This window comes from Equus quagga, chromosome 8 (assembly GCF_021613505.1).
Source record: "Equus quagga isolate Etosha38 chromosome 8, UCLA_HA_Equagga_1.0, whole genome shotgun sequence".
Lineage (NCBI taxonomy): Eukaryota > Metazoa > Chordata > Mammalia > Perissodactyla > Equidae > Equus > Equus quagga.
Window position 1 is genome coordinate 29,649,451 of NC_060274.1, and position 13,896 is coordinate 29,663,346.

A 13,896-nucleotide genomic window follows, 5' to 3' on the forward strand; every position below is an offset into this window, starting at 1 on the left:
TGGATAAAATCTAAGCAGAAGGCTGGAACTCTCTCTCCTTGCTCCTAAGATCATATATGCACACCATCCAGTCATTGCAACCATCAGGGGCTTAGGCAGAAGAAAATTATTTCTCTGCAAGTTTCCTCACAGATTCATTAAATGAAATATCTACAAAGAAAGAGAGCTCTCTACAAAAAAGAGTCAATTTCGGTACCTGTCTGTAATATCTCAGCTCTCTATTATGTAAAAAAGCTGATAGTAGATCCCTATTTATATTTGTATATACATCACACAAACACATATAGGATTTTATTTTAAATATGCCTGTTTTCTATCACAATAAAACCCTTTGAGATAGATCTCAGCAAATATTTCAAATTAGTGGCGTAGGGGCTGGCCCAGTGGCATAGTGGTTAAGTTCGCATGCTCCACTTCGGCAGCCCGGGGTTCATGGGTTCAGATCCCAGGTGCAGACCTGGCACTGCTCATCAAGCCATGCTGTGGTGGCATTCCACATACAAAATAGAGGAAGATGGGCACAGATGTTAGCTCAGCAACCCTCTTCCTCAAGCAGAAAGAGGAGGATTGGCAACAGATGTCAGCTCAGGGCCAATCTCCCTCACCAAAAATAAGTAAATAAATAAACAATAAATTAGTGGCTTTACATTTCACGACAATTCTCTAGACATAAAAATAATAATAAATTCTCTAGTACAAATTACGCTTCACCGTTCAGTTTGTCGGTTCTTTGAACACAAGAACACAAAAACTAGTTGCTACTCTGTAAGGATTTACCATTAAGTTGCTCTTTTCGAACTTTCGCATGAGAGTGCCAATGGTGAAATATATATTTTTGAAGTCTGAAATTGGCATATTTCGTTGCTTTTTCCATTTTTTCAGCCAGCACGTCGTCTTCATTTGTACGAGATATTGCTATATTTCTCCAAGTGCTACAGGCAGGAAATATAGAAAAACGATCATTTGATGTCATAGCTATACGTGAGTAAATAAACTAAGAGGAAGAAGAAGTCATACTTCTTTTCGCTCCTCAAAAACCATAGCATAGAATGAAACTGTTAAATTATTTTGATTGTTTTATTTCCTGCCAGTCCTTGCATTTCCTTTGAGCCTGCACTTCCCTTTTCTACGTTCTCAAAGCCCAGAAAGCTCTGAAATCTGAATTTTTTCATAACGTATTGAGAGGCAAAACTAGACCTGAGCTATACTAATTTTACACCAAAATCTATCCGCATCTGACACGTGGCTGTTTCCAGTCTTCTGTCATTTCACTTAGTAAAAATATGTACATGTTTCATCACAGAAATACTAGTACGTTCAAATATGTTTGGTTCCAACATGCCGCCCCAGGCACTGGTGAACATGTTACATAACACACAGTATGTGTGGAGATTATCTTTCTCGAATTAAAAAAAAAAAAAAGGAATATAAATTCCAAAACATATCTGGTTCCAAGCGTTTCAGATAAGGGGACTGTGGACCTGTCGTTTCAATTTTGAAGTTTTATTAAAAAAAAAAAAAGGGCAGAGTGATACCTTGAAGAAATAAAGAATATATTTTAACTAAGTAAAAGCCAACTAAATATAAAAGAAATCTACAATGCAAAATGGTGGGGACAGGATTAAATAGATAAAATCAGAATAATTGGCCAAAAGTGAGTTTTTCATGTAGAGAATACCAAGAACAAGACATAGCAAGGAGACATAGCATATAAAAATCACGTTCTTACCAAAAGTGGGTCTTTACTAAACGTCCAGTATAAAAAGTACAGGCTTTTATCATCAATTCTGGAGTTATCTAAAATAAATTAGTTAATTAAATAAGCATTAGAAATAAATGGAACGCACAAGCTACCTCCGGTAGATGCACAGGAAAACGAGAGCAAAGGTTGCGTCTGGGGAGCAGAAACAGGCAGGAGGGAGCCAGGAACACTCTGGAAGAACTATACACCATTTACATATTTTGGAATTGTATCAGGCATGCTTATTACCTATTTTTCAAAAGTGAAAATCACAGTTTAAAATTTTCCCATTATACTGCACTTCCTTTACAGCATTTTAAGGTAAGTACTACATTATTACTATCAGCTGTATTGATAGGGGTATACAGTTGTAGGTATTCTGATCGCTATTAAACCGAATGATTTTGCCTTCTCAAGAACATAAAATGAGATTTTCTTTTCAAAAAAAAAATACAGGAATGCCTCACTTACCAAGTAGGAATTAGGAAAACCACATAAATTAAAAGTCTAAACTGTGGAATATGCTGTAAGAGACGCGAATTTATCACTTGCAACTATTCACAATAACACACATTAACATGTGGGAACAGCTAACTGAGGAGTGCTGAAATTGTCTGGACCTTCAGTATATTTTAATGAGTAAAGATATTATATTAATACATTTATTATACGTGCATGGCCACTGTGAAGTGCCAACAGCATACATTTTTCTCTGGTGTTACTGAGACCTGTTCACTTTCTACAAATACAAACATATGGTCACATCTATTTGGTGTTGAGATAAGTTTGGTTCAAATCTACACCAACTGACTGGAATTCTGAATTCTACTTTTCGAAGGCAAACGTTTTTTCCTTTGCACGTTACTGTAAATGCTTTGTTAATAGATACAGTATACACACGTTATTTGGGGGTTTATTTTAGGCAAACAACAAAGGCCCGTAGGCCTCTGATATTCTGCCTCGTTTTCAGTGACATTTGGAAATCCTCTCTTTTGATGGGGATTACATGCAAATTATACTTGTGGTAAAGGAGAACGTAAATCATTGAAGTCATTCTTTACTAAAGTCTGATTTTTGTGGGGGAAAGGAACCCAAAGGAGTAACGTAAGATTGTTGGGGATATCATAGCAGGAAGATAAAACCAGGAAAGGAATGAGGTGGCAGAGGTAAAGAGAAATTTCATCCGCATTACAACTTTTTAGCTCTGCTGTTAGCCCCTAGATTTTCTAAGCCTAAACTTCATTCGGAAGACATAACCTGGAAAGTGCTATATAAACATCTACAATAAATGGCATAGTTCATAAAAACATGAGTATATTACACAATCAAATGAATATAGCTCAGAACATTATGGTTAATAACGACTTTGAAATGAAAAAAATCATAATTCAGCTAGTAACTTGAACTCGAGTTTTCTTTCTAACGATCAACTCTGTAAATCAGCATGAAGGTGTTGTTTGTATTCTATTGTTGAAGGAAGTTGCAGTCCTTGTGAATTCATGACTTATGATATGCTGGAAGAGTTTGCCACTCTAATATTTCTTTTTTAAGAGTTTCTGTCCCTAAATTCTTATCTTAATTCTACATAAATACTAAAAGAATTAAATAATCAGGATTTTTCCCCATTGTTGCCACCCTTTTGGTTTCTCCACGGGGAAAAGTAGCTTTAAGAGGGCATCTCCCAAGGGCTGGCCTGCAGCAAGGGCTACAGCCCAGTGGTGCCCCAGCCCCTACTTGGGTCTGGACATTTGTCAGCTCCACTGAGGCTCAGAGGCACCCCGCGCCAGTCTAACACTGGACACAGGCAGGTACACTCAGTCACATGGTTTTGCTTCCAAGGCTCAATGTTTTCACCATTGATGCTTCAGCAACTTGCTTTCTCCTCTTCAAAGCCATTGCATATTGGTTAACTGCTTGTCACTTGAAAATACTGTTTCCCTCACCTTTTTATTCCAGCTGGCAGGGTACTGCACCGAGAAGGAGCTCAACAAATCCATATGAATTGATTGACTGCTTTAGAAACTGCCAATTCTCTGCTGTCTGGCTACTGCAATGGAGGGTAAAGGATGCAAGCAATGACATTGTGGGGAAGTTGCTGGATAAAAAGGAACCTGGCGTTGGTACAGAGGACCCCAGAGCGAGAGCCCTGTTTCCAGGCCCCACATACCACTCACACCAATTTCCCACAAGGGCTGCTAGTTATAACTGGAGAGGGAGGAGGGAACAGCACATCACCACATGATTTCTGAGAGTCCACTTATATTGTAAGATGAGCTTCGAGTCTGGAAATAAAAGAAAAAATTCTATATGCCATAGGAGGTGGTTTCTAAAGTTAAAAAGCAGGAACGTCTAAATAACGGATTCTTTGTGAAAGAATGTTTCCAACATTGAGTTAGAATCTGACATTACTCTTTTCTTTTAGGCCAGTGGTCCCTTCTCCAGAGGCCAGTTAGAATCACCCGTGAAAGCTTTTTAACACTTCCCATGCTCGTTCCCCCACCTTCCTCAAGGGTCCCCCACTCCCACTCTCTCTTTGATGAGCCACTATCCAACGAAACACGTTTTATAGCTTGGAAGAAAGATAAAAAGAAGAGAAATACAACAATGATCTCTTTTTAAAGATACTATATATAGCATAACTACAACTCCATCTTAAAAACTATTTTGTTAAAAAAATTCAAACTTAGAGAGAAGTAGAATGAACACCTAATACCCATAGTCTACATTTAACCTTGTCAACATTCTGCCATGCTTGTTTTTTCTGTTTTGAAGAATAGAAAGTATGTAAATCTTGTCATTTCATCCCCCAAATCTTTTAGTATCTATATCTAAAATATAAGCACATTTTCTTCACAATCACAATTTCATTATCCCACCTAGACAATTAACAATAACTGCTTAATATCATCTCATACCCACTCGGTATCCACATCTCTGTAGCTGTTCCCCCAAATGTCTTAGACAGTCAGTTCGTTCAAACTAGGATCCAACCAAGGGCCACATATTCGCATCAACAACTCAGCTTAGGTGAGGAATTTCCCACCTTTTGTCTTCATTCTCTTTCTACACGTTTTTCAACATTTAATAAATATGAGGGGTAAACGAGGGATAGTCCAAGCCTAAATCTGATGGATTCCGTTACCTGGGTATCTCTAATGAATTTTTAAAGAAAAAGTTCTAGCAGTCAGTTTAAATATTTTTATTTTGACAGGAGGCTAAGGAAGGAGTTTTCTTCTGAAAGAAAGACTAGAATGAAAGGCCACGTGGCATCTGTTTCAGGCCCATGGATTGGGATCCTGAGCCTCAAGGAGGAAGAGACTGTAGGAGAACCCTAAAGGGCCGCTCCTTTGATGCACACGGCACCATCGGTGCAACGCAAAGTGAGGGAAGGCAGGGCCATCAAATTTCCTGTGACTTTAAATTTTGAAAATCTGAAATAAGGTGATAAAAATATTACATAGGTCTTACATTATGCCAAACTTTGAAATAATGCAATCCCTCAAATTAAAATTTTCATCAACAAGCACTTCATTTCAAAGCTAGTGGGAAAACGAATTGAAAGTTTTAAATTCTTGCCACACAGTGATACCATTCTAGCAGGCAAACAAATGTGACCTGAGTCTTGAAGTGCAAGTTTGACTTACTAGGGTTTTCGGAAAGGTATCTCTTTTGAACAGTGTGACCACCCAGAATGGTTTGAGTAGAGCAAGGAGGGCAGAGAAAGGAGTGCTATTCTGGCATTTCAAGGATTTGTGGTTGAAGAAGCTTGGCGCCCCACCTCAGTCAGACATCGGAGCTCTCAGGAAGCTTCACTGCAGATGGCTTCATGAATTTAGGACAGAGAAACTTAAAGTTAAGAGGAATTCTTTTTTTTTTTTCAATTTTCTTGGGGCCACATTGGCTTACAAGATTGTGTAAATTTCAGGTGTACATCACTATATGTCAGTTTCTGTGTAGACAGCATTGTGTTCACCACCAACAGTCCAGTTTTTATCTGTCACCATACATATGTGCCCCTTTACCGCTTTTGCCCTCTCCCCACCCCCACCCCTCTGGTAACCACTAATCTGTTCTCCTTATCTATGTGTTTATCTTCCACATATGAGTGAAGTCACACAGAGTTTGTCTTTCACTGTCTGACTTATTTCACTCAGGATAATACCCTCCAGGTCCATCCACATTGTCGCAAATTCACTGCAGCATTATTCACAATAGCCAAGACATGGAAACAATCCAAGAGCCCACCAGCAGATAAATGGATAAAGAATACATACATATACACACAACACACACACAATGGAATACTACTCAGTCATAAAAAAGAGGAATTCTCGAATTCACACAGGACAGCTTTGGGATTCCCAGAAATAATTTGTTGAAATTTTAAAGGGAAACTGACCCCCCGTGTTATGAAGATAGGGACTAGAGGCAGTGAAATTTGGAATATTACTATCAACATTGTTTTACTTGTATCCCAGGCTGGTAAAATCCAGAGAAATTTTGTAAGAAATGAAAAGATAATGATATATCATTACAAATCATTAAGGCTAACTTACAAACAGATGCTGAACTTATGGCTCTTTAATGTAGGTAGTAATTGATCCCATTAATTTTTAACTTTGTAAGATACTGTCCATTTATTATATATAAGAAAATAGATGCATTTAAGTAATAGAAAAAAATTTGCTTCTATAATATTTGAGGTACCTAGTATAGTATTAGGAATCCAGTTAGAACCAAATGAAAAATAAATGTAAATCATTAACTTCATAGTACAATTTTTGGTTCTTAGCATATTATAACAATTTTTCTTCTGGTGGGGACTTCCTTTTTTTTCTCAGTTAATCCTTGAATCAAAAAATTATATATTAAATTGTCTTAACATATCTCAGCATCTTTTAAAGTACCATGCCTTCACTTCGTTCATGAGCTTCAGTAATATCCCACATATCATTCTAGAACAATGCTAGCAAAACAGTATGGTAGACTGAATGTTTGTGTCCCCCAGAATTCATGTGTTGAAAGCTAATCCCCAATGTGATGGTATTTGGAGGTGGGGCCTTTTGAAGATGATTAGGTCATGAAGGTGGAGCCCTCAGCAATGGGATGAAGTGTCTGTATAAAAGAGACCTCAGAGAGCTCCCTCACCCCTTCTGCCATGTGACATTATGGCAGAATATGGCAGTTTATGAACCAGGAAGTGGGCTATCATCAGACATGAAATCTGCCAACACCTTGATCTTGGACTCCTCAGCCTCCAGAACTGTGAGAAATAAATTCCCGTTGCTTACAACCACCCAGTCTATGGTATTTTTGTTATAGCATCCTGAAGAGACTAAGACAGGGGTTATAAATACGTGTTGAATGTATATGTCTAATTTAAATCCCTTCCAACTCTGAATGTTTTATTTTTCATAGGCTGTAAAAGTTAACAGCAATAACAACGATAATAAAAAGAAACCATGTCTTTAATGCAAAAGTGAGCAGTATCTGTAACATACAGTACCATGGCATGGTACAAAGTGTTGGATTTTCACATTGAGTAATTTCCTTATTTTTTGATATTCTGCAAATTATTGAAAGAGTCTTTAACGCCCAAAGGGCCTTTGTGCATGGAGAAAAACACTCACTGCTATTTTGTATTTTAGGGCTCTATTTAATAAACACATATTTAAATGAATACAACTTTGAGAAATCAATTTTTCCTGAACATGTAAATGTTTACTATAAATTTTATTAAGTCCCTGAAACAATTTAAACTAAATTAGAAACTTACAAAGATATTCTTTAGAACTCTCAAATGCCCTACACAGCAAACATACATAAATGCTGTATCATTAACTATTATTACTCACTTTACACTCAAACTTCTCCTAAGGTAAGCAACATGAATTGAGGTTATATCTTCATTATTTCTATACTTATTATTTTTATTCCTTCCAGGTTATAGTAATACTTATTTTGATGCCTTCTCAGGAACAGTAATCTACCCAATCTCAAAAGACAAGGAATACTTTTGCAAACCAGCAAGGATATAGGATGTGATTATTGACCATTGATTCTTGTTTGGGACACAGGATCTGTCTGTTTCTCCCAAATATTAAAACTCTGGGCCCTGGGGTCATAAGATTAAGTTTCCTTTTCATAGTTAAGCTTTGTTTGCTACATCAATAATACATTTTAAGTCCACATCTCTCAATTAAATTTTAGGGTTTTGTTACACGGTGCTCCCTGTCATAGCATCATTTTAAAAGTCATACAAGGGAGAGATCTCCAGGACATACTGAGTGAGAAAAGCAAGAAGCAGAAGGCTATATATAGTCTGCTCCTTCTGTGTGTGAAAGATGACATGAATGGAGCCATATTAAAATAAAGCTGGAGCAGCCATTTCAGAGGAATTGCCTTACACATCTTGTTTTCTTTATCTTCCAAACTGGACCAAACTGTCCACATTCCAAGAAGTCAGTAAGGACAAGAACATCCTGCTTGTAAGGACTGATGAAACTGGATTGTGCTGATGACTGAATCTCAAGCCATTCTATGAAGTCCATACCTAGACTTACCTCATCTAGCACCAATGAACTCTTCCTTAATACAACTTACCTCATCTTTCTCTCTCTTTCCCATAAAAACCCTAAGCCCCTCTCCTGTAACTGGAGTACATTTGAGTTTCTACTTGAATCTGTGTCTCTTGAATTACAATTCTTGTGACTCCAAATAAACTGTTCACTTCTCTTGCAATTTATGTCTCTTATTCATTGATATTACATGGTGTCAGAAGTGGGATCCAGAGCGGTTGACCTCTGATTCTGGCACTGCTGCATGGACACAAGCAAGGCACCTGCAGGAGTTTTGTGCTCTATCATCTCCTCCTGGCAGCTGTGGCTCCCAGTTATAAGTCGTCCTGGGCCTGAACCTTCCATTTTTGGTTAAGGTCCAAACTCTTTATTTGGGTGTTCTTTGATATCAGTTCTGACCATCCTTTCACTGTTGGCTTTGTTAAGGAACTTCTGTTTGTTTCATTCCTTTCTTGGGCCTTGTTTCTCTGTTAAGTACCTAAAAAATGGGAAGCCCATTTACTAAGGGGACTGCTGAAGGGCAGCCCCCGTTCTGGGACTCCTGCTAGTTTTATGTTTAAAGAATATGGACCTTCTACGTGGAGCTCTTTGTCCTGCTGGATTCATATTACTCAGAACAATCTGAGGCTTCAATGGCCTAAACTGGACTCCTTCGAAATCCCTAAATTGTTTTACTTGCATGCTCAATTGGAAAAAGGCTATTGAACTAAACATATTGAATGGGAAGCTTATTTCAATTGGTAACTTGAGGGCTGTAAATGAAACACCAAAAAAGTTGCTTCCCTGAAAGCTGTTAATTCTAAGCTCTCCAAGGCCAATTCAGACCTCTCTCGAAGACTTGCAAAGCTAGAAAATTTGGCCAACACTTCTTTCACCACTGTCACGGCCTCCCTTCTCCTCCCCTCACATTCAATTCCAAAGACTGAGGGGAAGTTTTAAATTGTAATTACCCCGAAACTCCTAGGAGAAAAAAAAAACTTGCATTTTTCTCTCTGTCCTTTGAAGTTGTAAATTTTACCATGTCTTTAGAATGTAAACACCCCAGGGGACAATTGTCTCTAAGCCAACTCACAGCATCTGGAAGGGCTTCTCTGTCTGAGTCATCTATGGCTGCTGCCATCTGAGGGTTTACTCCCTATCTGTTGAGTGCTGAAATTCTGTCTTGTGTTGTTTGTCCAAACAGCTGTAGCCAATGAGTCAGAAGCAGAGGTAACAACCTGAGGCTTGCAACTGCCATCTCTTTGTCTCTTTGCCCAGCGAAGCTTTAACATGGAAATTTCATCTTCTAAAAGCTCCTGAGATGTTCTTCCCTTGGGAACTCCAACTGGGTATATATTTAAGAACTACGGTCCTTCCTCTTGTAAATTTTTGTCCCATTGGACCAATAATACTAAAGATGATTTAAAATTACAGTGGCCACGTTGGGGCTCCTTTGAGCTTCCAAAACTTGTCTTTTTGCACACCAGATTTGAGAACTGCAGACCAGACAAATTGAACGCAATCTTTAATTTCTAAAGAATCAAGCATGCCACCTTCCAACACACCTGCTTAAAAACGATGGTCCCAGAAGCTGTAAATACTTATAAAGAACAGCAAAATCTTACTAAGCTTGTTTTACGTCATGAGAGTTTGGCTTGGTAACTGTCAAGTTGGAGGCCAAAATATGGTCAGACAGAAACGTGTGTTCCACCCCACTTGCAGCTAGGGTCATACCAAACTGCTGCTAGTCTCAGGGGAATTCCATTGATCCTTAGAAGGAACGTTCCAATTAGACAAGATCATTTAAGAATTGCACTTAAAAGCAAAGGCTTCAGAATTCCAAAATAGCCTTATTGAAAGTTTTGTTGCAAAAAGCTAATGAAACTTAAGATATAAGAGGTACCTAAAAGAAAAGACGATACTAAAGTCTGTTAAGTTAATTCCTTTACAGATGCCCCATATCTACCTTCAAAGGAGCGCCCTGTATGGACCCCTCCCAGAGTTAATGAGACTCTGAGAGATTTTCTGGTAAAAGGCTACATTATTCCCTTAAATAGTCAAGGAGAAACTAACATTAAAAATTAATGGAGTTGTTTAATACTGCCAGAAACATTTACTGTTTGTCCTGGCTGAAACCTGACAAGATATTTGAAATGATTTAGTAACTTATTATCAGGAATTGGCCCGATTGGAAGCTGATATTTAGAGCCTGATAGGAACTTATTTTTAGGCCTTCTTCCATAAGTTAAAATAAAAACTATGTACCCAGAGAGAAAGAAACAAATCAGGGATGACGTAGTTGCCCAGATAGAACAATCTATGATGTCATTTAAGTTACAACCCATTTCTGAGGACTTGAGAGCAACTGTTCTTATCTTACAAATCTTTGCGAAACTGGAAATGCATCTCTGGAGGCAGTTCGGAGTCCACCCATTCCCTTCCACCAATGCCAAAAACCTCCCCTATTTATCTCAAAAGGCTTGTGACCTCTCCAGGGACTGTTATCCAGACCATCATCAATTTCCAATACTGAAGGGGAAAAAAATGAAAAAAGAGGCAAATGACTATAGAAGCACTCTTGTCCAAAATCTAGCATTTTAAGTGTCTTCTTCATAGATATCAGTAGAAAAACCTTTAGTCGTCTAAGCAGAAAACCTTAATTTATTTTGTCTGCCAGAAACAAAATTTGAATCCAACTATTCTTTCATAACTAGTGAGCTTTGCATTACTGTACCCGATTCATGGCAGTAATTTCAATTTTATAACAATAACTATGGGCTCTCTATGTATGTGTGTCTATACATATGTATGTTGTAAATATGTGATATTTTTCTACCTCCAGATGTATAATTTCCAAAAGAGCTCTATTTAATTGACTTAAAGTAAGTAAATTATTTCTAAATATAATATAAACTAATGCAAATGTTTTTCAAGTTAACATAATAAAACTTTTGTTTCATCTAACTGTACTAAAAGTCAAACAAATTCATTTTATCTCCATTACAAAATTTGGCAGCAAAAAATGGAGGGTTGACTTTGTATAATATCTCATGAAGTTTTTGTAGGTTATCTAAACATAATTACCGAGAACAAGTAAACTAAATAGATGTAAGTAAAATAAAAAGGGTTTTAGGTAAACTTTTTAACAATAATTGTGTGTTATGGTACACGTACTTAAAAACAGCTTCCATGATCTTTTCGGTAACTTGAAACCTTAGAGTTTCACTGTTAATTAAATGATGAAAAATTCATTGACTGTCCAGATCATTTTCAAATAGAATAAAATACTGAAACATTAATTGCTAAACCAGTCTAAGTTACCAACTTTTGGCTTCTTATTACATAACTAAAAGATGCTTGGGTGTATTAACAAACATGTCTTGTGTCACCTTAAAAAAAATTATGCTATGAGAAAATGTGTTTTCAGTAAAAGAAGGTCTAAGGAATGCAGATATTTTTGTTAAGAAAGTAAATTTGTCCTAAAGTAAAACTAGTTACAGGAAAGAACAAAGGACAAATTCTGAGTGTACAAAGAAAGCTATAGAACGTTTGTGGGAGAGGAACCCTGAGAAAAGAGTTTTATGCATGGTCTAGCTGGCTAAGATTGGAATGAATTTTAATGTCAAAAGTACATCAGTGCAAAATCAGAATTTGGTTTTTCTCTCTATTAAAGGACAAAGTCTTTTCAGATTATTGGTCTGCTCTTAATAAGAAATTATAAACAAAGTTTCTTTACCTTTAATGTAATCTGCCCAGGAAACAAAGATTCTGTGTTTTGTCTTTATCAGGTCTTCCATTACTTAGAAAAGTTGAGTCTTTTCTGTTAAAAGAGCTAAGTTTTTGCAGCTATGTAACCTTCTATATTTGTCTCAGAAATATTTTCTGTCACTTTGGTTAAATAGATAATTAAATGTTACGTTCATAATGATCTGTGATGCTATTTAGGCAAGTGTTTTAAAACCTCTTTGATATTTTTGACAAACTTCCCCAAATCAGGTTCTAAACAAAGTCTTTTTTGACCTCTAGCTAACTTCGGGACTTGTCAGAGAATCCCTGAAACATCTCAAAAGATTTGTTCTCTCTCTTTATAAAAAGAGGAATATCAAATTAATTAGGCTTATCTGATATGCTAAATTACACAGGAAGCATTGTTAAATAGGAAATAACATTAAGCCATCTTTATGTTATGTCTTTATAAGTATATAAGAGCTCCAGAAATTACGTGAAATTCCTAGAAATCTAATTGTCCTGGTATAAAATGCTGTCTCTCATCAAAATCGAGGCTCACGCTAGATATCAGGAAAGTGCCTTAGCTTCCTCTGCTCTAGCATTCTTGTTGCTCAAATGTGGCCTAAAGGCTCCTAAGGAAACCACTTTCCCTCCTACATGGGACATACCATACCAGGAATAAGCCTTCCTGGTGACAAGACCAATGATGCTTTGACAGCTGATCAGCAATGCTTTCCCATAGTCGATCAGCAATGCTTTCCAGTGTTTGATCAACAATGCTCTCAGAGAAAGATCTTGATCGAAAGGGAAAAATGTGAAAGATGACGTGGGTGGAGCCAGATTAAAGTAGAGCCAGAGCAGTCATTTCAGAGGAACTGCCTTACACATCTTGTTTTCTTTGTCTTCCAAACTGGACCAAACTGTCACCATTCCAAGAAGTCAATAAAGACAAGAATATCTTGTTTGTATGGATTGATAAAGCTGGACTTTGCTGATGACTGAATCTCAAGTCAATCTATGAAGTACAAACCTAGCCTTACCCTATAGCACCAATGAACTCTTCCTTATTACAACTTATCTTATCTTCCTCCCTTTTCCCCATAAAAACCCTGAGCCCCTCTCCTGTAATCAGAGCACATTTGATTTTCTACTCAAATCTGTGTCTCCTCAATTACAGTTCTTGAGACCACAAATAGATTGTTTGTTTCCCTTGCAGTTTATGGCTCTTATTCATTGATGTGTATTAAGAAGCCAAAGAGGAGGAGAATAGAGTGTATTTGCTCATATTTTTCAAAAATAAACAATGTAAGGATAAATTAAAAACTACTAAAATTTGTTACCCAGAGAAAGGGATCGAATAGGGAGGATGAAGAAGAAGAAATGGAAGCAATGCTCCTCCAAATAGTTCTCATTTTTTTTTTATTTTGTTGCCATGTAATGTTATACAAAATTAAAAAATGGTAGAACAAGACTAATAACCAATCACATTAGAGTCTATAGGAAACAAGAGTCATTAAAAGTGGGTCAACCAGAGCCAGCCATGATGGTCTAGCAGTTAAAGTTCAATGCACTCTGCTTTGGCAGCCCAGGTTCAGTTCCCAGTCATGGAACCATAGCCATGCTGTCGTGGCAGCTCACATAGAAGAACCAGGAGGATTTGGAACTAGAATCTACAACTAGGTACTGGGGCTTTGGGGAGACAAAAAAAAAGAGAGAGAGAGAGAAGAAGATTGGCAACTGATGTTAGCTCAGAGCAAACATCAAAAAAAAAAAGAGAGAGAGGTCAACCAGACCATAGATGCCTCCTGAAATGATGCACTAAGAAAAACATAACACTCCATATGCATATTCTTATTACCAAGAGAAAAA

At 37.2% G+C, this 13,896-nt stretch overlaps 1 protein-coding gene across 12 annotated transcripts in view; it reads right to left on the reverse strand.

The window, feature by feature from the left end:
- Positions 1 to 13,896, reverse strand: part of FBXL13 (F-box and leucine rich repeat protein 13) — a 223,485-nt gene that overhangs the window by 188,433 nt on the left and 21,156 nt on the right. For 11 of the 12 annotated variants that reach the window (XR_006889805.1, XR_006889806.1, XR_006889807.1 and 8 more), the window contains exons 4-5: positions 1,730 to 1,797; positions 778 to 932 (exon numbers count right to left, since the gene is read on the reverse strand). The exons of the other annotated variant lie outside the window; for it this stretch is intronic. Coding sequence is in view for 7 of the 11 variants with exons in the window: in XM_046669989.1 (XP_046525945.1) it covers positions 778 to 932; positions 1,730 to 1,797 (223 nt within the window). In the remaining 4 variants the exon portion in view is untranslated. The remainder of the gene's footprint in view (positions 1 to 777; positions 933 to 1,729; positions 1,798 to 13,896) is intronic. 12 annotated transcript variants of the gene reach the window in all.